Here is a 25,320-nt window from a genome sequence, read left to right on the forward strand (position 1 = left end):
GGAGGACAGAGGTTTATGGTGAAGAGGAGGATGTTTAACGGGGGTCTGAGAGGTTCATTTTTCACACAGAGTAGTTGGCATCTGGAATGAGCTGTCAGAGGAGGTGGAGGCAGGACCTTGCATTTAAGAGGCATCTGGACAGGTACTAAATGAGCAGAGCATAGAGGGATGTGGAATTTATACAGGCAAGTGGGATCAATCTTGATGGGCATTGTAGCTGGCATGGATGCAGTGGGCCGAATGGTCTGTTTCTGTGCTGTAGAACATTGTTTCACTATCATTGATTTGGCATCCACTTATGTCAGCAGAAGTGACTTCTAACTTCCTGCTTCGTACATGTTTCCCACTTTACCCCAGATACTAACTTTTCTCCCTTTGCCTTATTAGTTCTCTGAAAAGTCCTGAAAACGTCAATCATTATTATTTCTTCATCCTGTTAAAATCCAGGGAACATGCATTTGTTTTGCAGAATCTTTCTTTGTAATTTAACTAGTCCACACACCATAGCTGGTCAGGAGCAGTGAGATGTCAGAGTGATTCTCCTTGTTCTATCAGGTGGTATGGTGTCTGGAAATACTCCAAGTCTTCCTGCCGCTGTCTAACCTGGGAGTGTAACCTCAAGCCCTTAGACTTCAGCCCTTTGGAAGGTGCAATGCTCCAGTGGTCATTTTAATTACTACTTGTGTTCAGCACTGTCATGGTTTGTGTACAGAAACCTCCAGATCCCTCTGATCGCCACTGCTTCTAGCTTTTTCCTATTTTGCCGGCTCTTTGTTTTACCCTTTGGTCCAAAGGGATGAAATATTGAATTACATTAATTAATTAACTTGTTTGTCAAGTATGGATTGCTGTTGCTAACTGGTGACTCACATTACATCTTAACCTCCACTTTGTTCTCCAGGGTGGGCTGAAGGCTGTGGTCTGGACTGATGCCTTTCAAGTCATCACCATGATGTCTGGCTTTCTTGCTGTCATCATCCGGGGCACCTATTTAGCAGGAGGAACAGGCAAAGTTCTGGAGAGTGCTTACAATGGGTCCAGGATCAATTTCGGAGAGTAAGAGATGCCTTTGCTACTGAAACTATTTATGCAACTCTTCACAAGTCGAGCAGACTTGCTCAATAAACCTGATGAGGGGTGACATTCAGTGCTTCCTGACTGGCAAAGGAATAAAGAGTGAAAAATTACAGATTAGAGATTGTCATGTACACCAGGGTACAATATGATACTGTAATGATAAACATACCAATAAATACAATAAGAGCATAACAAAAGAATTATGCAAGTTTGTGGTGCTAAAATTGAGCAGTGCAAATTAATATTAAAAGGAATGAATGAATGAATGAATGAATGAATGAATGAATGAATGAATAAGTTTATTGGCCAAGTATTGTACACATACAAGGAATTTGCCTTGGTGCTCCGCTCGCAAGTAACAACACGACATACTGTAAACAATTAGAATAAAACATAAAACATTAAAACATTAAGTATAAAACATTAGTTTAAACATGTGAATTAAATAAAATACCGGAGCAAAAGGAGGCTACAGACTTTTGGTTATTGAGCAGAGCTACTGCTCGTGGGAAAAAAGCAGTTTTTATGTCTGGCTGTGGCGGCTTTGACAATCCGGAGTTGCCTTCCATATAATGATGGTTAGCCAGTGAGGCAGAGATAAGGGCAAGAATACGTGGCAGGAAGGCCTGGTGGCGGCAAGGTGGCGCAGTGATTGAGTTGCTGCCTTACAGCGCCAGAGACCCGGGTTTGATCCTGACTACGGGTGCTTGTCTGTACAAAGTTTGTACGTTCTCCCCGGGACCTGTACGGGTTTTCTCCGGGATCTCTGGTTTGCTCCCACACTCTAAGGATATAGAGGTTTGTAAGTTAATTGGCTTGGTATAATTGTAAATTGTCCATAGTGTGTGTAGGATAGCGTTAGTGTGCAGGAATCGCTGGTTGGTGCGGACTCAGTGGGCCGAAGGGACAGCTTCCGTGCTGCATCTCGAAAATAAACTAAACACTCCGGGAATGGGGTGTGAAAGGTGATTAGTACAGGAATGCTGGAACTGTGATGCAATTCTGCCCCAGAGGGTACCTTTGTGAGGAATTATTTTGTCAGATTGTTCCTTCCCATTTCGTAGCACTTGCCCATGCTGCTTCACAATCACACACGTGAATTTCCTTAGATCTCCTTGCATGTAGCTCTTCACCATTTTAAAGGTATTTGGCTCAGACCACAAGTACCATGAGGTGGAACTAGTCCAGGACAGATAACAAGCGAAGTGGGCATTGGGCAGTGTCCATGGGGCATCTTACCCGATACCAACTTACCTGATATTAGGCAGGGACAATACAATTTATCCACAGTCTAAAATGACATGGAGTACAAGAATCAGGGAGGCATATTGCAGCTGTGTAAAACTTTAGTTAGGCCACATTTGGAGTATTATGCACAATTCTGGTTGCCTCAATTCCCTCTAGTGTGTAGGGAGTGGATGCGAAAGTGGAATAAAATAGAACTGGTGTGAATGGTGATCAATGGTCAGCATGGTCTTGGTGGGCTGAAGGGCTGGTTATTGCACTGGATCTTTGAATCAATCAATTACAGGAAAGATGTGCAGGCTTTGGAGTGGGTGAGAAAAAGGTTCACGGGAATGCTGCCTGGATTAGACAGTATTTACTCTAGGGAGAGGTTGGGCAAAATTAGATTGTTATCTCTGGAGATTTGGAGGCTGAATGGAAACTTGATAGAAGGAAATAAAATCATGAAGGGCATAGATAGGGTAGAGTTTTTATCTCGCAGGATAGAAATGTCAAACTCAAGAGGACATAGCTTTAAGGTCAGAGGAGGAAGTTGGTATGATTGACAAGTTAGACGGTCGGCCAGGTTCTCAAGGCTTGGGAACAGGAAGAGTTGAAGTGCACGTCTCAACCAGGAAAATAGAGGAGGTCACAGCTTCGCTAGTGACAACGTTTAACAGTAGTCTCCTTGTCCTCCTCCTGGTTCCTTCTATTTCCCTCAGTGACCACCTGATGTGACACCTGGCGGATTATGTTGACTTAACCTTGACTTGCACATTCATGGAAATCTTCTGCTTAGTTTTGATCCAGATCCCAGGAGACGCTATACGTTCTGGACGTTTGTGCTGGGTGGGACGGTGATGTGGCTATCGATGTACGGGGTCAACCAGTCCCAGGTCCAGCGCTACATCGCTTGCAAAACAGAGAAGCAAGCTCGTCTGTAAGTTTGGTAGCAGAAGGGGCCTGAGCTTGGGGACATGGAGGGGAGAAGGTAGATGGGAAGACACCCAAATGTCTTGTACTTCAGATAGGTGTTTTCTCAGATACGCATTGGGGTATCCTATTGGGCGGCACAGTGGCGGAGAGGTAGAGTCGCTACCTTACAGCGCCAGAGACCCGGACTCCATCCTGACCACAGATGTTGTCTGTACAGAGTTTGTACATTCTCCTCGTGACCGCGTAGGTTTTCTCCGATAGCTCCGGTCACCCACATTCCAAAGACGTACAGGATTAGAATCATAGTCATTGATACAGTGTGGAAACAGGCCCTTCGGCCCAACGCCCACACGCCCACAACATGCCCCAGCTACACTAGTCCCACCTGCCTGCGTTTGTTCCACATCCCTCCAAACTTGTCCTATCCATGTACCTGTCTAACTGTTTCTCAAATGTTCGGATAATCCCAGCCTCAACTACCTCCTTTGGCAGCTTGTTCCATACATCCACCACCCTTTGTGTAAAAAAAAGCGGAGGGCTTTTTGCCAACCATTAAATTTGGGAATGGCGTTTCAAGGCAGAGATGTCAAGAAATCTCTTCACTCAGATGCCAGTGACTCTTTGGAATAATGGAGTAGGACTTTATTGTTAAATTCATAACATCACACAGCACAGAAATTCATGATCTCATCATTCAATTGCCAGGAGCAAATTAGCGAGCATTGCAAATTTAAACATAAACAAAGTACACAAAGCGTTGGAGTAAATTCCCTGGCGAATGGGCTCAATGGTAGAGCTGCTGCCTTACAGCGATTACAACACCAAATACCCAGGTTCGATCCCGACTATGGGTGTTGTCTGTACGGAGTTTGTACGTTCTCCCCGTGACCTGTGTGAGATTTCCTCCCACACTTCAAAGACTTATAGGTTTGTAGGTTAATTGTCTTAGTATAAACAAAAACTGTCTATAGTGTGTTTAGGATAGTGTTAATGGGCGGGGATCATTGGTCGGCGTGGACTCTGTCGGATGAAAGGCCTGTTCCCACGCTGTATCTTTAAACTAAGCTAAACTAAGATTTTCAAACCTTAATAACTGTGAAACTATACCATCGATTGGAATAAAACATGATGCACTTGAGCACGAGAGAATGCACAAAGAGAAAAAAAAATGCTAACCGGAAGAGCACAAGATCAGAGTTTTAGACAATAGACAATAGGTGCAGGAGTAGGTCATTTGGCCCTTCGAGCCAGCACCGCCATTCAATGTGAAGTTTTGTTATGTATAGATAGAAGATAGATAGATAGATAGATAGATAGATAGATAGATAGATAGATAGATAGATAGATAGATAGATAGATAGATAGATAGATAGATAGATAGATAGATAGATAGATAGATAGATAGATAGATAGATAGATAGATAGATAGATAGATAGATAGATAGATAGATAGATAGATAGATACTGGACCAACTGACTATGGTTGTTATGGGAGATTTCAACATGCAGGTAAACTGAGAAAATCAGGTTGGTGTTGGATCCCAAGAAAGGGAGTTTGTGGAGTGCCTCCGTGATGGATTCTTAGAGCAGCTTGTACTGGAGCCAACAAGGGAGAAGGCAATTCTGGATAATAATAATAATAATAATAATATCTTTTATTGTCATTGCACATCAGTGCAACGAGATTTAGTATGCAGCTTCCAACCGATGTAAAAAAATAAATAATAATAAACTGTGCGACGTGACCATCCAAGAGAGACAGTCCAGGGGGGATGGGGGGCACTCAGCAGGGCCGGTTCAGAGCCACTATAGCTCTGGGAATGAAGCTGTTCCTGAGTCTGGAGGTTCGGGCGTAGAAGGCCTTGTAACGTCTGCCGGAGGGAAATAGTTCGAACAGTCCGTTACAAGGGTGTGAGGAGTCTTTATGGATGCTGACGGCCTTCCTGAGGCACCGTGTGTGGTAGATGCCCTCCAAGGCTGGTAGCTGTGTCCCAATAATCCTCTGCGCTCTGTGGATGACACGCTGAAGAGCTCTTCTCTCCGCCTCCGTGCAGCTGAGATACCACATAGAGATGCCATACGTTAATATGCTCTCTGTGGTGCAGCGGTAGAAGGTTGTCAGCAGCTGTTGGGGCAGACCAGTCTTTTTTAATGTCCTCAGGAAGAACAGTCGTTGCTGTGCCTTCTTGGCCAGCGCAGCGGTATTGGTGGACCATGTGAGGTCCTCTGAAATGTGAGTGCCCAGAAACTTAAAGCTGGACACTCTCTCCACACTTTCCCCGTAAATGGAGATTGGGGCGTATTCTCCATTATGGGACCTCCTGAAGTCAATAATCAGCTCCTTGGTCTTGGAGGTGTTTAGTGACAAGTTGTTACGTGCGCACCAGTCCGCCAGGTTCTGCACCTCCGCTCTGTATTTTGTTTCATCACCGTTGGTGATCAGCCCAATCACTGTTGTGTTGTCTGCAAACTTCACAATGGTGTTGGTGTCGAATGCAGGAACACAGTCGTGAGTGAAGAGGGAGTAGAGCATGGGGCTTAGTACACAGCCCTGTGGTGTGCCGGTGCTCAGGGTGATAGTGGAGGACAGGTGCGGGCCCAGTCTCACTGCCTGCGGTTGCTCCGTCAGAAAGTTCAGGATCCAATCGCATATCGGCGAGCTGAGGCCTAGCTGGTGGAGTTTGGTGGTGAGCTTGGTGGGGATGACCGTATTGAATGCAGAGCTATAGTCAATGAAGTGTGTTTTGTGTTGTGTAATGAACCGGATTTGATAAGGAAACTCAAGGTAAAGAAGCCATTAGGAGGTAGTGACCATAATATGATATGTTTTAATCTACAATTTGAGAGGGATGGGAAAGATGGAAGTATCAGTATTACAGTTGAACAAAGGGGACTATGGAGCCATGAGGGAGGAGCTGGCCAAAGTTGACTGGAAAGATACCTGTGCAGGGATGATCAGCCATGACCACAGTGAATGGCGGTTCTGGCTCAAAGGGCCAAATGGCCTACTCCTGCACCCATTGCCTATAGTCTAACTATGATCGATGGTCAACATTGACTCAGTGGGCCGAAGGGCCTGTTTCATGCTTTATCTTTCGATCAATCAATAACTTGAGAGGATAAATGTTTAAAGGGGATTTATGAGAGAAGTATCTTTAACTCACAGAGTGTAGTGGGAGCTTGTCAGTGCTGCCAGGGGTGGAGGTAGAAGCATGTTATGAGAATGGCATCGCAGAGGGATTTAGATAGGCACATGAACAGGCAGGGATAGAGGGGTGTGGATCACCTGCATGCAGGAAAGACTAGTTTAATGTTGTATTATGGTTGGTGCAGACGTGTGGGCTGAAAGGTTTATTTCTGCACTCTACTGCTCTCCAGAGTCAAGAAGTCATGTTGCAGCATTAGGGGACATCAGTGACGCTGCATTTGGAGTATTGTGTGCAGTTCTGGTCGCCCCATTATAGGAAGATAATCACAAAATACTGGAGTAACTCAGCGAGACAGGCAGCATCTCTGGAGAGAAGGACAGGGTGATGTTTTGGGTCGAGACCCTTCTTCAGACCCTCAGGGGAGGGAGCGATCCATAGATAAGGAAGCGTAAGGTGTGAAAATAGGACAAAGGGAATGGAGTTCAAAGAAAATGGTGAATAGGTCATTGTTGGCTGGGAGTTTGCTTTTTATTTGTGTCTGTTCAAAGCAAACAGAGATAAAATGTAATCAGAAACAGTAAGACTGGTCGAAGAACTGGGAAGCGGAGGGATGGAGAGGGAGGGGAAAGCAAGGGTTACTTGAAGTTAGAGAAGTCAATGTTCATACCGCTAGGGTGTAAGCTGCTCTAGCGAAATATGAGGTGCTGTTCCTCCAATTTGTGCCTGCTCCATTGTAGGAAGGATGTGGCTTCAGAAGTTACCAGTGTGCTGCCTGGATTAGAGAATATTACCGATAAGGATAAGTTGGACTGTGAGCTGGTCATGGAATAAGTATGACAACTCCCAGCATATGCTTGGCTGAGAATTTGAGTGGATCCCATGGCTTCAGGGAGATCAGCGGAAAGATGTCCCAGAGGGATCCTCCTGGGGACAAGGAGCCTGATGTTCCCGGCTCTGGTCTACATACACTGCACTGATTGCTGCTCTCTGGGTGGCTCTGGGTCTTCAAGAATGTTCTGCAGTGAGAGAGCGTTTGAACGTACGTAACCACCCCAGGTCACCCAGAGCTAGTAACGAGCGGTAATGCTTTATTCAGCAAGGAGATAATTCAACAAGCAAAACTGCAAACTGCACGCCTCAGGGTGTTCACCAAATCTACAGTATTTGTTTTGTGAAATTGTGGGCAGCACAGTGGTGCAGCAGTAGAGTTGGTGCCTTATAGCACCAGAGACCCGGGTTCGATCCTGACTACGGGTGCTATTTGAATGTTCTCCCTGCAACCTCGCAGGCTTTCTTCGGGTGCTCCGGTTTCCTCCCACATTCCAAAGATGTGCAGATTTGTAGGTTAACTGACTTCTGTAAGTTGTGAGGAGGATGCTAGGAGACTGCAAGGTGACTTGGATAGGCTGGGTGAGTGGGCAAATGTTTGGCAGATGCAGTATAAGGTGGATAAATGTGAGGTTATCCATTTTGGTGGCAAAAACAGGAAAGCAGACTATTATCTAAATGGTGGCCGACTAGGAAAAGGGGAGATGCAGCGAGACCTGGGTGTCATGGTACACCAGTCATTGAAAGTGGGCATGCAGGTGCAGCAGGCAGTGAAGAAAGTGAATGGTACGTTAGCTTTCATAGCAAAAGGATTTGAGTATAGGAGCAGGGAGGTTCTACTGCAGTTGTACAGGGTCTTGGTGAGACCACACCTGGAGTATTGCGTACAGTTTTGGTCTCCAAATCTGAGGAAGGACATTATTGCCATATAGGGAGTGCAGAGAAGGTTCACCAGACTGATTCCTGGGATGTCAGGACTGTCTTATGAAGAAAGACTGGATAGACTTGGTTTATACTCTCTAGAATTTAGGAGATTGAGAGGGGATCTTATAGAAACTTATAAAATTCTTAAGGGGTTGGACAGGCTAGATGCAGGAAGATTGCTCCCGATGTTGGGGAAGTCCAGGACAAGGGGTCACAGCTTAAGGATAAGGGGGGAAATCCTTTAAAACCGAGATGAGAAGAACTTTTTTCACACAGAGAGTGGTGAATCTCTGGAACTCCCTGCCACAGAGGGTAGTCGAGGCCAGTTCATTGGCTATATTTAAGAGGGAGTTAGATGTGGCCCTTGTGGCTAAGGGGATCAGGGGGTATGGAGAGAAGGCAGGTACGGGATACTGAGTTGGATGATCAGCCATGATCATATTGAATGGCGGTGCAGGCTCGAAGGGCTGAATGGCCTACTCCTGCACCTAATTTCTATGTTTCTATGTTTCTATGTCCATAGTGTGTAGGATAGAACTAGTGTGCAGGTGATCGCAGGTCGGCTCGGACTCAGTGGGCCGAAGGGCCTGTTTCCACGTTGTATCTCTACACTAATCTAAACTTGACATGAGGCAAGGGATAAGTATAGGGCAGGACATTGGGCGAAATCCTCTGTTATTGCTTTCAACCCGTGGAGGACGCACTGCACCCATCAGTTCCCTGCTCGCCATTCAAACCGATCCGTGTTAATATTTGAAAGCCCTACAAAGGCTGAATGAGGCTCCTGTTCCACACTGACTGCCACCTGTCCAGGCCCCGCTGGGAATCAAACCTTTCTCCGCTCGCAGGGGCGGGAATCGCAAGCTGGCCTGTAACCCGATCTCAGCACTGCTCATTCTCCGTACAAACACCAAACATTCCTTCAGAGCCTTGCGCAGCTCTCAGTAAGTATCTGGCCATCCACATTGGCTAGCTGCCGTTGCTAAGCTCTTGTCAAGCACATTAATTGACTCTGTGTCGCAGAAGCTTTCAGGGGTGATAACCTTTGACCTGTGCACCAAGTGTTGGTCCAGCACGAAACACTGCGGGCACTGGAGGGAAACGAGCTGTAAAGATCCCTGACGTACCTCATCACAATCTTCCCTTTCATTCTCCGTTACTTGTCTACTTGTTCCTTTCTCAAGCGCCAGGTCAGGCTTTCACAGGCTTTGCATGGGCAGGAAGTCAAGCAGCTGTGGAGAAACCATAGCCCTTTGTTGCATCTGAAAGGCTTGAGAGCAACTGAAGAGTTCTACCCACACATTATTCCTTCCCGTCCCTTTACTGTAACTGCCACACACTTCAATAATCCACCCTTGGACAGGAATGTAGAATAGCGGCCAAAAAATGAGGACGATTTGCCTCAAAGTAGCTGCGTTCAATGGGAAATCAATGTCTTTCTGGTGCAATATTCATTGCTGGGTCAACTTGAGTAATTGGAAAAATTCAACCAGGAAAGTTTGGGCCAGCACGGAGACACAGCGGTGGACTTGCTGCTTTATAGCACCAGAGACCCGAATTTGATCCTCCTTACGGGTTCTTGATGACCCCGGGTCCTCCTCTTCGTCCTTTCTCTCCCCGCATTCCTCCCTCAACCCTCATCCTTCCCTCACCCCCGACCCCGGCTCTCCCCATCTCCCAGCCCTCACATCCCATCCCTCTTCAACCATACCCCCATCGCCCCTCCATCAACACTTTTCCCCTCCTCACCCCTCTCGCCCCTCCCTTGTCCCTCTCCCTGTATTATCTGGTGGTGGGGGTACTCTCTGTGCGCTCTGGGGGTGGGGTGGTGGGTGTAAGATGAGGAGGATGTGACGGTGAGGACCAGACCTAACACCTCCCCCATTGTTCCCAGGGCCATCCTGGTCAACCAGCTGGGCCTCTGGATGATCGTGAGCAGCGCGGCGTTCTGTGGCATCATCGCCTTCGCACTTTATCGTGACTGTGACCCAGTGAGCGCTGGCCATGTCACTACACCTGACCAGGTGAGGCAAGAGGGGGTCACATGACTGCATCTGATCAGGTGAGGAGAGGGGCGGGCCATGTCACTACACCTGACCAGGTGAGGCAAGAGAGGGTCACATGACTGCATCTGATCAGGTGAGGAGAGGGGCGGGCCATGTCACTACACCTGACCAGGTGAGGCAAGAGAGGGTCACATGACTGCATCTGACCAGGTGAGGTAACAGGGGGTCACATGATTGCACGTGACCATGTGAGGTGAGGGGGCAGGTCACAGCGACAGGGACACTAGTTCGATCCTGATCTCCGACAGTGTCTGTGTGGAGTTTGCATGTTCTCCCTGTGACCTTGTGGGTTTTCTTCATATGCTCCAGTTTCCTCCCACATTCCATAGCCCTGCAAGCTAGTAGGTTAATTGGCTGCTGTAAATTGTCCTTGCTGTGCAGGTGAGTGGCCGAATCTGGGGGCAATTGATGGGAAGGAGGGTAAATGGGAAGAAGGTCAACGTAGGATTGGGGTGAATGGATGGCTGATGGTCACCATGGAATTTGCGGGCCGAAGGATCTGTTCTTGGTCCGTGTCTCCCTATGACCCTGTGACTGGAGCGCATAGCTTTAGGGAGAGAAGTGCAAAGTTTAGAGATGTGCAGGGCAGTGCAGAGGCAGATACACTGGTGGTGTTTAAGAGGCTTTTGCATAGGCACATGGATATGCAGGGAACGAAGAGATGTGGATCACGTGCAGGCAGAGGAGATCATGGCATCATGTTGGGCACGGATATGATGGGCTGAAGAGCCTGTTCCTGAGCTGCCCTGTTCCATGTTCAATGTTCCATGTTCTTCGTTCTATGTTCTATGTCTCAGGTCCTCTTTCTTCTTTTCAGTTGATGCCATACATGGTGCTGGATATTTTCAGAGACTACCCCGGAGTTCCAGGTCTGTTCCTTGCTGGTGCCTTCAGTGGAACATTGAGGTGATGTAGTGGGATTTAAGGGGTGGTACAATACTTTGGAAAATGGGGAAATGCTGATATTTTAACTGTGGAGTGTTGGTGAACTCATGATGCCAAATTCATGTTGTGCTGAATGCTGCCCTGACCCTCCTACGGACCAAGCAGCCAAGCAGATGGTGGGTCTGGACATCAGCACAGTGGTGACAAGGGTCCCTCCCCATCAGCCTGGGGCAGGGGTTGAGCCCACTACACATGTACCGTGCTTGTTCGTGGTTGTGCAGGCGGGGAAGACCAGTCATTGACACTCTCATTGTGGCTGTGGGTTCAAACCCCACAGGTTCAGGCACACGGTCAAGTCATTGACCAGGATTTGCTTGTATCTGCTTGAATCTGATTCGAGATAGTTTGAACGGCTTTGGGCACTGGAAATAGTGCCATGAATTTGATTGAGCTTTTTGATGAGGTGTCCAAAATGAGGGCCGATCAATGGACGTTGTCAACATGGATATTTGCAAGGCCGTTGACAAGGTCCCGCATGGTAGCTGGTCACAAGGGTAAAATATATGGGATCCAGGATGAGTGGGCCGATTCGACCCCAAATTGGTGCAGTGGTAGAAGGCAGAATTCTGAGATAGACATCAAGTGCTGCTGGAAGATCATCAAGTTGGGGATGGATGCTCTTTGGTCTGCCCAACACTTATTGGCCTCCCAGCACAGCGAGATTTCCATCAGGGAATGTTGCCGATTGGCCTATTCCAGACTGTGGGTGTAGGTGGAAGCTTGGTCCAACACCAAGGCTCTGGACACAGTCTATGGTCCATCTGCTGCTGATCATTGAGGGGCAAGTCCATTTAGGCCACTCCTTGAAACAAGGGAAGGGATATCACCCAAGGGGACACATGAGTGGCAAGGATATTTTGTATCAAGGTAGGTGCAAACACTACTGTGTATGACACTAATGAATGTAGAGATGATGGAAATGTCTGAAGAGTTTTGCACAGTTTTTGTTTTATTTATATATTTTATTCTGAATAAAGTATATTTTGTGAAAATAAATCATGGACTCGGCGACCGTTTTGCTGAATATCTGGACTCGGTCCGCCAAGGCCTACTGGATCTCACGGTTGCTAACCATTTTAACTCCGCTTCCCATCCCCATGGGCCTCCTCCATTTCCAGAGCAAGGCTGCACACAAAATGGAGGAACAGCACCTTAACTGTTTGGGTAGCTTAATGGTATGAATGCTGAATTCTCCAATTTTAGGTAGTAACTAAACTACAAACACCCCTTGCCCATCCTCCCTCCTTTCCCCCAACTCTCCTCTGGAGTTTTGAGGACCGAGAGGAGATTTAATCAAATCTTACAAAATTGTGACAGCTCAGGAATGTGCGTTGGGTAGAAAATCCATTGTCCAAGAGGACCGGGACCAGGTGGCCCATGCCGGCTCCTAAACCTAATGGTCTAATCTTCTTACTACCTGTGTGGCTTATTCTGTAACCTCCATCCCCACTCTTTCCAATTAGCCCGGAAGCATTGTCACTAGGGGAGGAGCAGAGGTTAAAGTGCCATTTATTTTGCAGCACCGTTTCTACCAGTATTAATGCAATGGCAGCAGTCACTCTGGAGGACATCATCAAGCCCAGGGTGAAAACCTGGTCTGAAAGGAGGTTGATCCTGATATCAAAGGGGCTCTGTAAGTACCTGTACGCACCTTGTCTTCATTGGAGACTCTTGGACAATCTTTGATTGGCCTTTACTGAACACCATCTTGCACGAAGCATTGTTCACATTATTCCCTTTATCGTGTATGTGTACACTGTGGGTGGCTCCATTGTAATCATGTATTGTCTTTCCACTGTTAACATGCAACAAATGCTTTTCACTGTACCTTGGTACATGTGACAAAAATACTGAACTCATTTAAACTCAAAGCATTGTTATGAATTAGGCACATTCCCTTTCTTTTTTGTTTAACTCTACCTCCTTTGGATTTTTTACTTATTTCCTTTCCCTTCTTAAGGCCCTCTTCTCTTAGGGGGCCTTGTTTTCTTTTCTTTTTTTTTCACATTCTCAAACACGCAGTCTACTTAACCATCATCATTCATTTAACACCAACTACTGCAGACTACACTTCACTACTATCCTCATTCTTCTCTTCTTTCTCTTTTCTCTTTCTCTATTACAGGTTAAAGTTTAAAAAAAAAGAGAAGTTGTACATGAAACGTATTATGTTGCATATCATGACTAAGATGTATGTACAATGCTTCTAATAAATAAAATAAATAAAAAATAAATAAGCAGATAAATTAAAAAATAAATAAATAAATAAACAGACTTAAAGCGATGTCCCAGAACAATGGTGAAACAGCACCATTGTGTCAGCTCGTGATTGTCAATGATTTGGGAGCTGGACACCACTGCTGTCTTAGACTCAGGCCTGGACTGGTGCCCATCAGATCCTCCCTGCCGCCCAATCCCCACATTCACTAACTTTCCCACCATCCACAGATCACTCCAGAGGTGGAGGACAACATTCAGAGCAACATCCCACTGGGCATGTTCCCTCTCACATGCAACTCTCTGAGGATCCTGTGATCTAGCCAAGGTTGGCGAAGGGAATCCTGTCAGCAGTTCACTCTTCCACCCATCCTTGGGCATCCTGCACCACCCCCTTCTCTCTCACTGCTGTCACATCCTCCTTCCCTCCTAAACATTCTGTCCTCCCCATTCTGCCCTCTATTCCATTCACAATGTTCATGTCCTTTGGCAGCAGTGCCTGGGTCCTGGCCACCTCAGCAGCCCTTCCTCAATATCCACCCCTCCCTTCCACAACCCTCTCACCTCAGCACCCCCTCAAAAGCCCCCCCCCCCTCCTTAACAACACTCTCCCCTCAACCCCCATCCCTCCACTCAACAGCCCCCCTCCTCAACATTTCCCCTCTAAACAGTTAGATAATTCAGTGAGGGACAACATGGGAGTGAATATTGTCTCTGGTTATTTCCAGCCTTGTTGTATGGTCTGGCTTGCATCATCTGTGCTGCTCTGGCCTCTCTCCTTGAAGGAGGAGTTTTGCAGGTAGGTGGGCCTTCAGTGGCCAGACTTGCCTTGCCTGTCGGGACAGGTCTGGCTTTAGGTTTGGGGTGTTGGTCTGGTGTGACGGACAGAGAGTTTTTGCTCATCTATTCGGGGTCTGGTGTTCCCAAGGCCCTGCCCCAACTCCTTGGTGATTTTGGGATCGATCGATGCGCTGGGATTTACTAGTCATGGAGTAACACTGTGTGGAGACAGGCCCTTCGCCCCAACTTGCCCATACCGACCAACATGCCTCACCAACTACTCCCACATGGTCCATAACTTTCTAAACCTATCCTTGTACCTGTCCAAATGTCTCTTAAATGTTATGGTAGCACATGCCTTGGCCATCTCCTCCGGCAGCATGTTCCATACACCCGCCCCCCCTCCCCTCACCTTAAACTGATGACCTCTGGCTCCTGATTCCCCAACTCTGGGCAAAGATTCTGTGCGTTTGGCCGATCTATTCCTTTCATAACTTTGCACAAAAGTACAATATCCAATGCTCTTACAAATGTTTAGAAAGAGGAAGATCTAATGGGCCTGTCCCACTTATGCGACTTTTTCGGCACCCATCATAGGTCGTTGCAGGTTGCCGATAATTTTCAACGTTGAAAATCCAGCGGCGCCCAGAACAAGGTACGACTCTTTGGACGACTACTCACGACCATACAGGCTTCACCCCGCGACATGTCGCCAGGGTGTCGCCTGTATGATCGTGAGCAGTCTCCTCCGATCGCCCAAAGAGTCGTAACGTCTTTCTGGTCGCCGCTGAATTTTCAACATGTTGAAACATTTCGGTAACCTGCAGCGACCTATGACGAGTGCCGACAGTCGCCGAAAAAAGTCGCGTAAGTGAGACAAGCCCATTAGGCTAAATTTTGACCAAAATGACACACTTTGGTGGGGAGCCATTAATTAATCCGCCTTTGTGCAGCTGGTGTCCGTACTCCTCAACCCACCCGAGGATTTCCCGGTTGAACGATTCCCGTAACTTGGGGCTAACTGAGGGGAGGACATAGATGTGGTGCCCTCCACTCTTGAGCGGCCTGTCCTTCACAGTGCCGAGTCTCAGCAGAGCGATGTGCATAGGTGAAGCACCCTGTCCACAGTGTAGGGGGTAGCAACGTAGGGAGAGAGAACCTCAGTGGGGCAGGAGGGACGTTCACTGCCTGGGAACCCCAACGATCCAGGTTTGATCCCGGCCTCTGGTGCTTCCTGTGATCACATTAGTGTCCTCCTGGGGTAGTCTCTGCACAAGGCCTACTGTAATCTCTTTTACCTTCACTCCAGGGCTCCTTCACGATTATGAGTGTCATCAGTAACCCTTTGCTTGGGGCGTTCATCCTTGGAATGTTCCTGCCAGCAGCCAACACCATGGTGAGTACAGGCTTTAGCTTTCACAAGGAGCCGCTTTTGAGATGAGTCAGTCACTTGCCCGTCTGGCCAACGGTGCTTCCGAGGCAGTGAACTTTGCAAATCTTTCCATGATACCTTTATGCCCCTGTCCCACTTAGGCAACCTGAACGGAAACCTCTGGAGACTTTGCGCCCCACACAAGGTTTCTGTGCGGTTCCTGAAGGTTGCAGGTGGTTGCCGGAGGTTGCAGGTAGTGGAAGCAGGTAGGGAGACTGACAAAAACCTCCGGGAACCGCACGGAAACCTTCGGTGGGGCGCAAAGTCTCCAGAGGTTTCCGTTCAGGTTTCCTAAGTGGGACATGGGCTTTTACTCAATGTAAGGTGTCCACCTGATCTCTGCCCCTCAAAACTTTGGATATCTCAATCAGGTCACCTCCCAGTCTTCTCTGCTCCAACCCTGCCTCTCCCACCTCTCCGATCACAAGACACTGCCCTCATTTGCACTTCCCATGTCTTAGATCATAAAGCAGTACAGCACAAGAACAGGCCCTTCAACCCACAATGTCCATGCTGAACATGATGCCATGTGTAAACTAACCACATCTGCTGCACATGATCCACATCACCTCACTTCCCTGCATGTCCATGGGCCTATCCAAAAGTCTCTTAAATGCCACTATCGTATCTGCCTCCACCACCCCCACCCCTGGCAGCACATTCCAAGCCCCCACCACCCTCTGTGTAAAATATTTCCCCCCACATCTCCTTTGAAGTCCCACTATCACCTGAAAGCCAAGTCCTCTAGTCTTTAACATTTCCACCCTAAAAAAAGGTTCTGATTGTCTACCCAATCTATGCCTCTCATAAATATATATATTTCCATCAGGTCACCCCCTCAGCCTCTGATGCTACGGAGAAAGCAATCCAATTCAATGTTTTAAATACCTTATGTAGGAAGGAACTGCAGATGCTGGTTTACACCGAAGAGGGACACAAAGTCTATGCACGTCAGGGCAGCATCTCTGGAGAAGAGGAATAGATGACATTTTGGGTCAAGACCCTCTTCAGACATCTTAAATGCCATTATGTGCATCAACATTGTGGTGAATCTCCACTGCACCATCTCAAATGCAACCACATCCTTCCTCGAGAGGGGTGACCAGGACCACACAGCACACAAACTGTAGCCCAGCAAATGCCTTAAATAGTTGTAGCATAACCTAGTTAGAGTCATACAGCATTGAAACAGACCCTTTAGCCAACTCATTCATGCTGAATGACCTGCTCGTGCTTATGGGGTTGAGACGGAAAGATAGGTCAGCCATGATAATAATAATAAATTTTATATTTAATGGGCGCCTTTCATACAAAATCTCAAGGACACCTTACATAGTAAAACATATAATCAGAATAAAATAAGTAATAAAGACATCACAGAGACACAAATTAAAAACAGAATTCATTCCAGAAACAGAAAATCAAAAACACAGTGTGAAGAGAGAGCAGCGGCAACCAATTCGTGCCAGCGTCCACTCTCTCTTCACGGCAGCCATCTTGGACACAGACCTACAGGATTACATTAGACAAAAAAATCATCCCCCCACAATGGACACCACTGTGGGGGAAGGCACAATGTCCAGTCCCCACCCCATGTTCACCCCAAAGTCAGGCCTATTGAGGCCACCGCAATTGCCTCTACGGAGGCCCGATGTCCCTGGCCGTTCTCACCGGGTGGTCTTGCCCCGGCGTCGGGAGAGTCCTTTCGGCGGCTGGGCCACTTGGAACGGTCGCTTCCTGGTTGGAGCCCGCGGCTGCCGAAGCCGACAAGGCCGCGCCGGTTTGGAGCACCCAGGCTCCCGTTGGTAAAGTTGGCGCCGCCTCTCCGCTCCGCAGACCCGCAGCCCGGAGATGTTGCTCTCGGCGGTCCAGCTCGCCAGAGCTCCAGCGCGTCGCTCCAGCGCGGCGACCCAGGCAAGGCATCGCCCGCTCCGCGATAGCGCTCCAACACTGTGCCGCCACCGAGGCCAAGCTGCTGGGCGGTGCCCGCCAGGAAACGGCGCTCCAAGCCCGCTGGTAGGCCACGAGGACGGGTCAGCGGGCAGCCCGGAGAAAAAGCTGCCTCACCGACCAGGTAGGGACCTAGAAATAAAGTTGAGACCTACCCCCCACATTAAAAAATCCATATCCCCTACAAACGAAAAACAGGACTCACTAAAAACTATTAAAAAAATGAATTAAAAAGGACGGCTGCTGGCTAGCAGCCGTTCACCAAGATGGCTCCTCCTCCTCGATGTATGATAGAATGGTGGAGTTGACTTGATGGGCCAAATGGCCTAATTCTGCTGCTATAATGTATGAACATGATCCTGTGGTAGATGCTTGTGCATCGTGCAGCCACTGCTAAATCATGTCCCATGCAGTGAACCAGACGTTGCATTGCATCACAGAACAGATGTCTACCACTGAGACGGTTCTGTTCTCCTGGGGTTGGGCTCCAAGGCACATTAAGCGGCAGCCCAGTTCATCCTTCACTCTGCTCTGCTCTCCGTTTCCAGGGGGTATTTTCGGGTTTGGCGGCCGGCTTCGCGATATCCTTGTGGCTTTCCATTGGGGGCATCCTGCACCCGCCCAGCCCTGAGACCATGGGTGTCCTGCCATTCCACACAAACAGCTGCAATGGTTCCTACAGGTCCAACACTTCACTCAATGGCCATGACACAGGAGGACAGGGTCCGGAGCCATTGGGCAGGTGAGAAGGAATTCTGATATTTTGGCATTGCATTTTCAACAGTACATCTCCGAAGCCATATATAGACAGAAACAGCTGGAGTAACTCAGTGGGTCAGGCAGTATCTATGGAGAAAAGGAATAGGGGAAGTTTTGGGTCGAGACCCTTCTTCATACTGAAAGTCAGAAGAGAGGGAAACGAGAAATATAGAAGGTAAATAGAACAAATAAATAAAAGATATGCAAACAGCAACGATGATCAAGGGAAGGTGGAGCCACAATGGTCCATAGTTGGCTGTGGGGTAGGTGATAATGAGTTATGCAGACAGTGAAACTCAACAGGAAGACTGTGAAACTAGTACGACAATGAGGATGGGAAAGGGACGGATAAAGATGTCCCTCAATGCATGGTTACTTGAAGTTAGAGAAATCATGATTCATACCGCTCGGTTGTAAGCTGCCCAAGCAAAATAAAAGATACTCTTCTTCCAATTTACATTTGGCCTCACTCTGACAATGGAGGTGGCCCAGGACAGACAGTTAGTTTGGGAATGGGAACAGGAGTTAAAGTGTTCACTTGCACCTCCTCCAACCTCTTCTACTGTATCCGCTGTCAACTCCTGTACATTGGCGAGACCAAACGCAGGCTCGGCGATCGTTTCGCTGAACACCACCGCTCAGTCCGTCTTAACCTAACTTGATCTCCCGGTTGCTCAGAACTTCAACTCCTCCTCCCATTCACAATCTGACCTTTCTGTCCTGGGCCTCCTCCATTGTCAGAGTGAGGCCCAGCGCAAATTGGAGGAACAGCACCTCATATTTCGCTTGGGTACCTTACATCCCAGAGGTATGAACATTGGCTTCTCTAACTTCAAATAGTCCTTGCTTTCCCTCTCTCTCCATCCCCTCCCCCTTCCCAGTTCTCCCACCAGTCTTACTGTCTCCGACTACATTCTATCTCTGTCCCGCGCACTCCCCTGTCATCAGTCTGAAGAAGGGTCTCGACCCAAAACGTCACCCGTTCCTTCCCTCTGTAGATGCTGCTTGTCCCATTGAGTTACTCCAGTATTTTGTGTCTACTTTAAACTATGAACATTACTTTGTCATTTCCTCTGCAGGGCCGCTGATATTCACCAGTTCTATGCCTTGTCTTACCTTTATTATGGATTTCTGGGAACAATAGTCACCATAATTATTGGAATTGGAGTCAGTTATTTAACAGGTAAATTAGACCATTTTACACTGAATCTGTGTGAGAATAATCGTGAAATATTTCACCATTTACCAGCCATAACACAAAGCAGATTCACAGGGAGAACTGGGGTACCAGGGAGAGGCAGTGATGCAAGAACGAGGGAAAAGACTCAGACTGTGATGGAACACAGAGTGACCCTGGGTGGAACCATCAATGGGACATGTGTAGGGCAACCGATGGGGTTCCCTGGGGTTCTGGTGTGAGAGGTGAGAGTTAGAGGGGCTGGGGTGTAGGGGGGGGGGGGGGGCTTCAGTGGGGGTGGGATCAGTGAGGAGGTGTTGATGGGGTGTCTATGGGGGGGGGTCCATAAGGAGTCAGTGGAAGTTAGTGAGGGTCAGTGGGTGAGTGGGGACTGGAAGGGGGGGAGTCAGTGGGCATCAGTGGAGGGGGGAGTATGCTCTGTAGAAGTCAGTGAGGGGTTCATGGGGGTCAGTGTGGGGGGAGTGTGGTTCATTGTGGGTCAGTGGGGGATGTAGGGTTCATGGGGAGGTCAGTGGGGTTCATGGAGGGTCAGTGGAGGGGAGTGGGGTCAGTGGGGGGAGTGAGATCAGTGGGGGGGTCAGTGTGGTTCGTGGGGGGGGTCAATGGGGTTCATGGAGGGGATCCATGGGGGGCATCAGTGGGGGGAGTGGGGTCAGTGGGGGGGAGGAGTGAGATCAGTGGGAGGGTCAGTGGGGGGAGTGGGGTCAGTGTGGGTAGTGAGATCAGTGGGGGGGGGGGTCAGTGCAGTTCATGGGGGTCAATGGGGTTCATGGAGGGGGTCAGTGGGGTTCATGGAGGGTCAGTGGGTGGAGTGGTGTTCATGGGGGCATCAGTGGAGGGAGTGGGGTCCGTGGGGGGGAGTGAGATCAGTGCGGTTCATGGGGGGTCAATGGGGTTCATGGAGGGGGTGCATGGGGGGTATCAGTGGGGAGGAGTGGGGTCCATGGGGGGCATCAGTGGGGGGAGTGGGGTCCATGGGGGGGTCAGTGGGGGGAGTCAGTGGGACAGATGTGCCACACTTTGCTCTTTCCCCTGCACCCAGGGCCAACGAGGAGGGAAGACATCGGCGCGGGTCTCCTCTGGTGGGATCTTTCCAAAGAGAAACCCTCCTGTGCAGAAACCAAGAAACTACAAGTGAAAAATGTGAGTTCAGCAGTTCCAGTGTCACCATCACATGGACTCCAGCCATTGCTCACACTTACCTGCTGCTCACACTCAGCCCATCGCTCACGCTCAGCTCCCTGCGCACACTCTGTCAACTGCTCACAATCAGCCTACTCACAGTTAAGTGCTGCTCACTCTTACCTCCTGCAGACACACAGCTCATTCACACTCAGCCCATTCATATTCAGTCCACTGCTCACACTCCTCACTGCTCACACCCAACCGCTACTCACACCCCCTCTTCTGACCCTCATCTGCTCACACTCAGCCCAATGCTCACTCTTCTTACTGGTCACAAGCAGTCCACTGCTCACGCTTCTTACTGCTCGCACTCTTCACCGCTTACACTCCTCACCATTCACGCTCATCCCACTGCTCACTATCCTCACTGCTCACACCCACTTTCTTTGGACTGAAGAAGGGTCTCAACCCGAAACGTCACCTATTCCTTTTCTCCGGAGGTGCTGCCTGACCCACTGAGTTATTCCAGCTTTTTGTGTCTATCTTCGGTTTAAACCAGCATCTGCAGTTCCTTCCTACACCTTGCGGCAGATGTGATCAGTGTACTCTTCTCATTGACTGCTCACCTTATCTGCAGGTAAAACACTGTTCCTCACCAATGCAAAAACAATCGGCAGCGTCAACTCTTCCATATAAGGATGAGACGGACATCGATAAGCCAGACTCACCGGCCAAGGAATGCTCGCGAAGGAACTCTATCGCAGACGAAAGCAACTCCTTAGCCGAGGCGGAGATTTACCTGCCCCCACTGGTGGAAACCTGTGTGTGAATCAGAAGCTAAGCTGTGGAGAGTTCACTGAGACCTTGCGGATCTACCAGATGTATTAGTACCTACTTAGTGCCACCCTGCAGGGCACTTATTCCTCATGGCCCACCTCGGTCCTCCAGTCTGAACACTACATGTCCCGTGCTCTTTAAGAAAGCTATCTGCTTGGGTTGTTCAATGCTCTATTAAAGAATATAATTTACATAGTGTTCAAAGTAAATGTACAGGAATGTTCGTCTCCAAGCCAGCAGGCTTTTGAGATTATTATCCCATCCAGGCTCATCTCAAAACTCATGGAACTTGGAGTCAGCACTCACCTCTGCAACTGGATCCTCAACTTCCTGACCAACAGACCACAATCAGTGAGGATAGGTGACGAATCATCCTCTACAATAATCCCCAATACTGGTGCCGCATAGCGATCCGTTCTCAGCCCCCTTCTCTACTCCTTATACACTCATAACTCTGCAGCCAAATACCAATACAACTCAATTTACACATTCGCAGACAACACCACCATTGTGGGCCGGATATCAACTAATGACGAGACGGAGTACAGGAAGGAGATTGAGAACGTCCTAACCTGATGGCAAGGCAAAGTAGATTGTGATCAACTTCGGGAAGCAAAGTGGCACATTGGTGGTGCTGAATTAGAAATGGTTGAAAGCTTCAGGATTAAGACTATATATCACCAGCAATTTGTCCTGCACCCAGCCACAATAAAACAATGGCCAAGAAAGCACGCCCACGTCTCTACTTCCTAAGAAGGCTTAGGAAGTTTGGCAACAACCGTCACCAACTTCTACAGATGTGCCGCTGAAAGCATTTTAATCAGATGTATCACAGCCTGATTTGGGAAAAGCTCCATCCAAAACCACAAGACATTGCAGAGACTTATGGACATAGCCCAGACCATAAAACCATCAAACCTCCCTTCCATTGTCTCCCTTTATTCTTCACGCTGCCTAGACACCAGCATAATCCATTGTCTCACCTTGGTCACTCGCTCTTCTCCCCGCTCCCACCAAACAAGAGGTGCAGAAGCTTGTGAACGCATACCTCCAGATTCAGGGACAGTTTCTTCCCTGCTGTTACCAGGCAACTGAACCGTCCTCTCACCAACTAGAGAGCAGTTCTACCCACCCGTCTACCTCATTGGAGACCTTCAAATGATCTTTAATCGGACTTTACTGGACTTTATGTTGCACAAAACGTTTATCCTGTACATTTATACCCGTTATCCTGTACCCGTACACTATGGATGGCTTGATAGTAAGCATGTATAGTCTTTTCGCTGACTGGATAGCACACAACAAAAAGCTTTTCACTGCACCTTGGTACACATGTCATAAATAAACTCAACTTTAAATTCTAACTCTAAATATCAAGAACGATGCACTAAACGAACGTATACAACTGCCATTATTATAGAGCCTGCAATATTTCTGATGCACCTCACCAAACACATTGCCACAGTACACCTTTAGATATCAAAGTTCAGTGGGAGGTTATCACAACCTTGGCTGTGCTTCACATTCCAACCTACTAAACAATGCCCAATGTGGGATTGGAACCGCTCCCCTGCACTCACAATGCAGCCAGGGTTGAGTACATTCGGGCCCCATATCTGAGGAAGGATGTGCTGGCTCTGGAGAGGGTCCAGAGGAGGCTTACAAGAATGATTCCAGGAATGAATGGGTGAGCACATGATGAGCATTTGACAGCACTGGGTGTCCACTCACTGGAGTTTAGAACATTGGGGGGGGGGGGGGGGGGGGGGGGGGCACATTGAAATGTACAGAATAATGAAAACACATAGATAGAGTGGATGTGGAAAGGATGTTTCCACTGATGGGAGAGTCTAGGACCAGAGGTCATAGACTCTGAATTAAAGGGAGCTCTTTTAGAAAGGAGCTGAGAAGGAATTGCTTTAGTCAGAGGGTAGTTAACCTGTGGACACCATTGCCACAGAGGGCTGTGGAGGCCATGTCAGTGGATCTTTTTAAGGCAGAGATAGACAAATTCTTGATTAGAAGGATTATGGGGAGAAGGCAAGAAAGCGGGATTAGGAGGCAGATATCTGCCATGATTGAATGGCAGAGTAGACTTGATGGGCGGAATTGCATAATTCTACTCCTATAACTTGCGAACTTGTGAATTTGTGTGCGGAGATCCCAGGCTAGGCACTGCCCACCTTGGGAAGCAACCTTAGGCCAAGCCACATGAAAGCATCCTGACCACTGGTTAGACCAGGGTAGGAAGTAGAGGCCTTGCTTTCATTTGACCATTGACTCTCCCTGGATCATAAGCAGTATATTCTCAAATGCTTCTCAGCTTCCACAGACAAGGGAAGGGAATCAGGTTGTCTGTGTGGGAGTGTTAAGTTGATATGTCAATGATCACCTGGATGACGAGTGGATCTGCCCTGTTACGTTGCGTTCAAACAGATGCAGTTTCTTTTCAGCAGCAAGGGATAAGTTATTTGCAAATTACTTTGTGGCATAATCTTTTCACTTGCAGCGAATGACACATTTCAGCCTTTATTTAACCCCCCAAAAAAAATTCAAATGTACTACGTGAAATTACATAACAATGTGGTCTGATTTAGCCACTCAACAGTGTTGTCTATTGCACCGAGAGTGTGTGATGCAACAGTGTAGAGGGAGCTTCACTCTGCATCTAATCCGTGCCCTTTTTTTTATTATGAAAATAAAAATAAACATAGAGTATTAACACAATCAAAGACTGCCTATGCTGACAGTTTACAAACAAATGATCGTCAAATTAATAACGTCAACGTCAACTGGACCCACGAATGGCCGTTGAAGGTCGAGTGTTCCGTTTATCAACAAAACACTCGACCTTCAACGGCGACCAGTATTCATGGAAAGCCTTCAAAATCCCCATGGACACCACGTGTTCCCTTTTAACACTTAAACAAAATTATCAAATTAAAATATTAACATTCTTATCGATAATATATTCAACCTCCTGTGGTGACCAGCGTGCACAGAAGGCCTCCACAGTCCCCATGGACACCGCGTGTTCCTTTTCTAGGGACACACGAGCTCGGACGTAACCCCGGAAAAGGGGCAGGCAGGCAACCGGTGTGCGGCCATCGACTGCCCGCTGCCTGGACCCGCGAATGGCCATCTTAGCCAGGCCCAGGAGCAGACCGACAGGGAGACCCACTCCTCCCTCCCATCCTTCCCCCCTCTGCACCGGGTGCCCATAGATTATCCGTGCCCTGGGAGTGTGTGATGGGACGGTGTGGGGGGAAGTCGTGATGACCTTGACATAGGAGAATAGGCTCCCGTGAACATTCACCAGGCATGGTGGCGCAATGGTAGAGTTGCAGCCTTACAGTGCTTGCAGTGCCAGAAACTGGGTTTGATCCTGACTACAGGGGTGCTGTCTGTATGGAGTTTGTACATTGGAGGGCTGCCAGGACAAGCTGGAAGGTAGCCAATGCGTTGCCAGTACCTGGCAAATCTCTCCATGAGTCAGTGCTAAGGCCGATCCTTTGCTGGAAAGGTTTAGCTTCCAGGAATGTGTCTCGGAGTAGGTGCTGACCCTGAACACAGGTTCACAGCCAAGGGATGACAGTGCAAAAACCTTTGAAGGGGCACTCCCACAGTGGGTATAGGGCGGAGAGGTACCCATTGCTGGAAGTAACACAGCGTCCCATCATTACCCTGCCTCCCCCACAGTGCTGCCTGTCCCACACTGCCGCGCTCCCTCAGTACTGCCCCTCCCTCCGTTCTACCCCTCCCACAATGCGGCACTCCCTCAATACGGCCCCTCCTACATTGCGGTCTCTATCCTTCAGTACTTCTCCTCCTAAAGTGCGGTGCTCCCTTCAATACTGCCCCCACCCCCACCCC

General features: G+C 48.4%; 1 protein-coding gene across 1 annotated transcript in view; it reads left to right on the plus strand.

The window, feature by feature from the left end:
- Nucleotides 1–21,743, plus strand: part of LOC116989414 (sodium/iodide cotransporter-like) — a 39,202-nt gene extending 17,459 nt beyond the window's left edge. The window contains exons 5-15 of the mRNA XM_033046777.1: nt 902–1,056; nt 3,101–3,241; nt 10,033–10,162; nt 11,022–11,110; nt 12,670–12,782; nt 14,095–14,165; nt 15,456–15,542; nt 18,077–18,270; nt 19,367–19,470; nt 20,528–20,628; nt 21,248–21,743. Of these exons, the coding sequence (XP_032902668.1) occupies nt 902–1,056; nt 3,101–3,241; nt 10,033–10,162; nt 11,022–11,110; nt 12,670–12,782; nt 14,095–14,165; nt 15,456–15,542; nt 18,077–18,270; nt 19,367–19,470; nt 20,528–20,628; nt 21,248–21,439 (1,377 nt within the window). The 3' untranslated portion in view covers nt 21,440–21,743. The remainder of the gene's footprint in view (nt 1–901; nt 1,057–3,100; nt 3,242–10,032; nt 10,163–11,021; nt 11,111–12,669; nt 12,783–14,094; nt 14,166–15,455; nt 15,543–18,076; nt 18,271–19,366; nt 19,471–20,527; nt 20,629–21,247) is intronic.
- The last annotated feature ends 3,577 nt before the right edge of the window (nt 21,744–25,320 follow it).

This window comes from Amblyraja radiata, chromosome 29 (genome assembly GCF_010909765.2).
Source record: "Amblyraja radiata isolate CabotCenter1 chromosome 29, sAmbRad1.1.pri, whole genome shotgun sequence".
Taxonomy (NCBI): Eukaryota; Metazoa; Chordata; class Chondrichthyes; order Rajiformes; family Rajidae; genus Amblyraja; species Amblyraja radiata.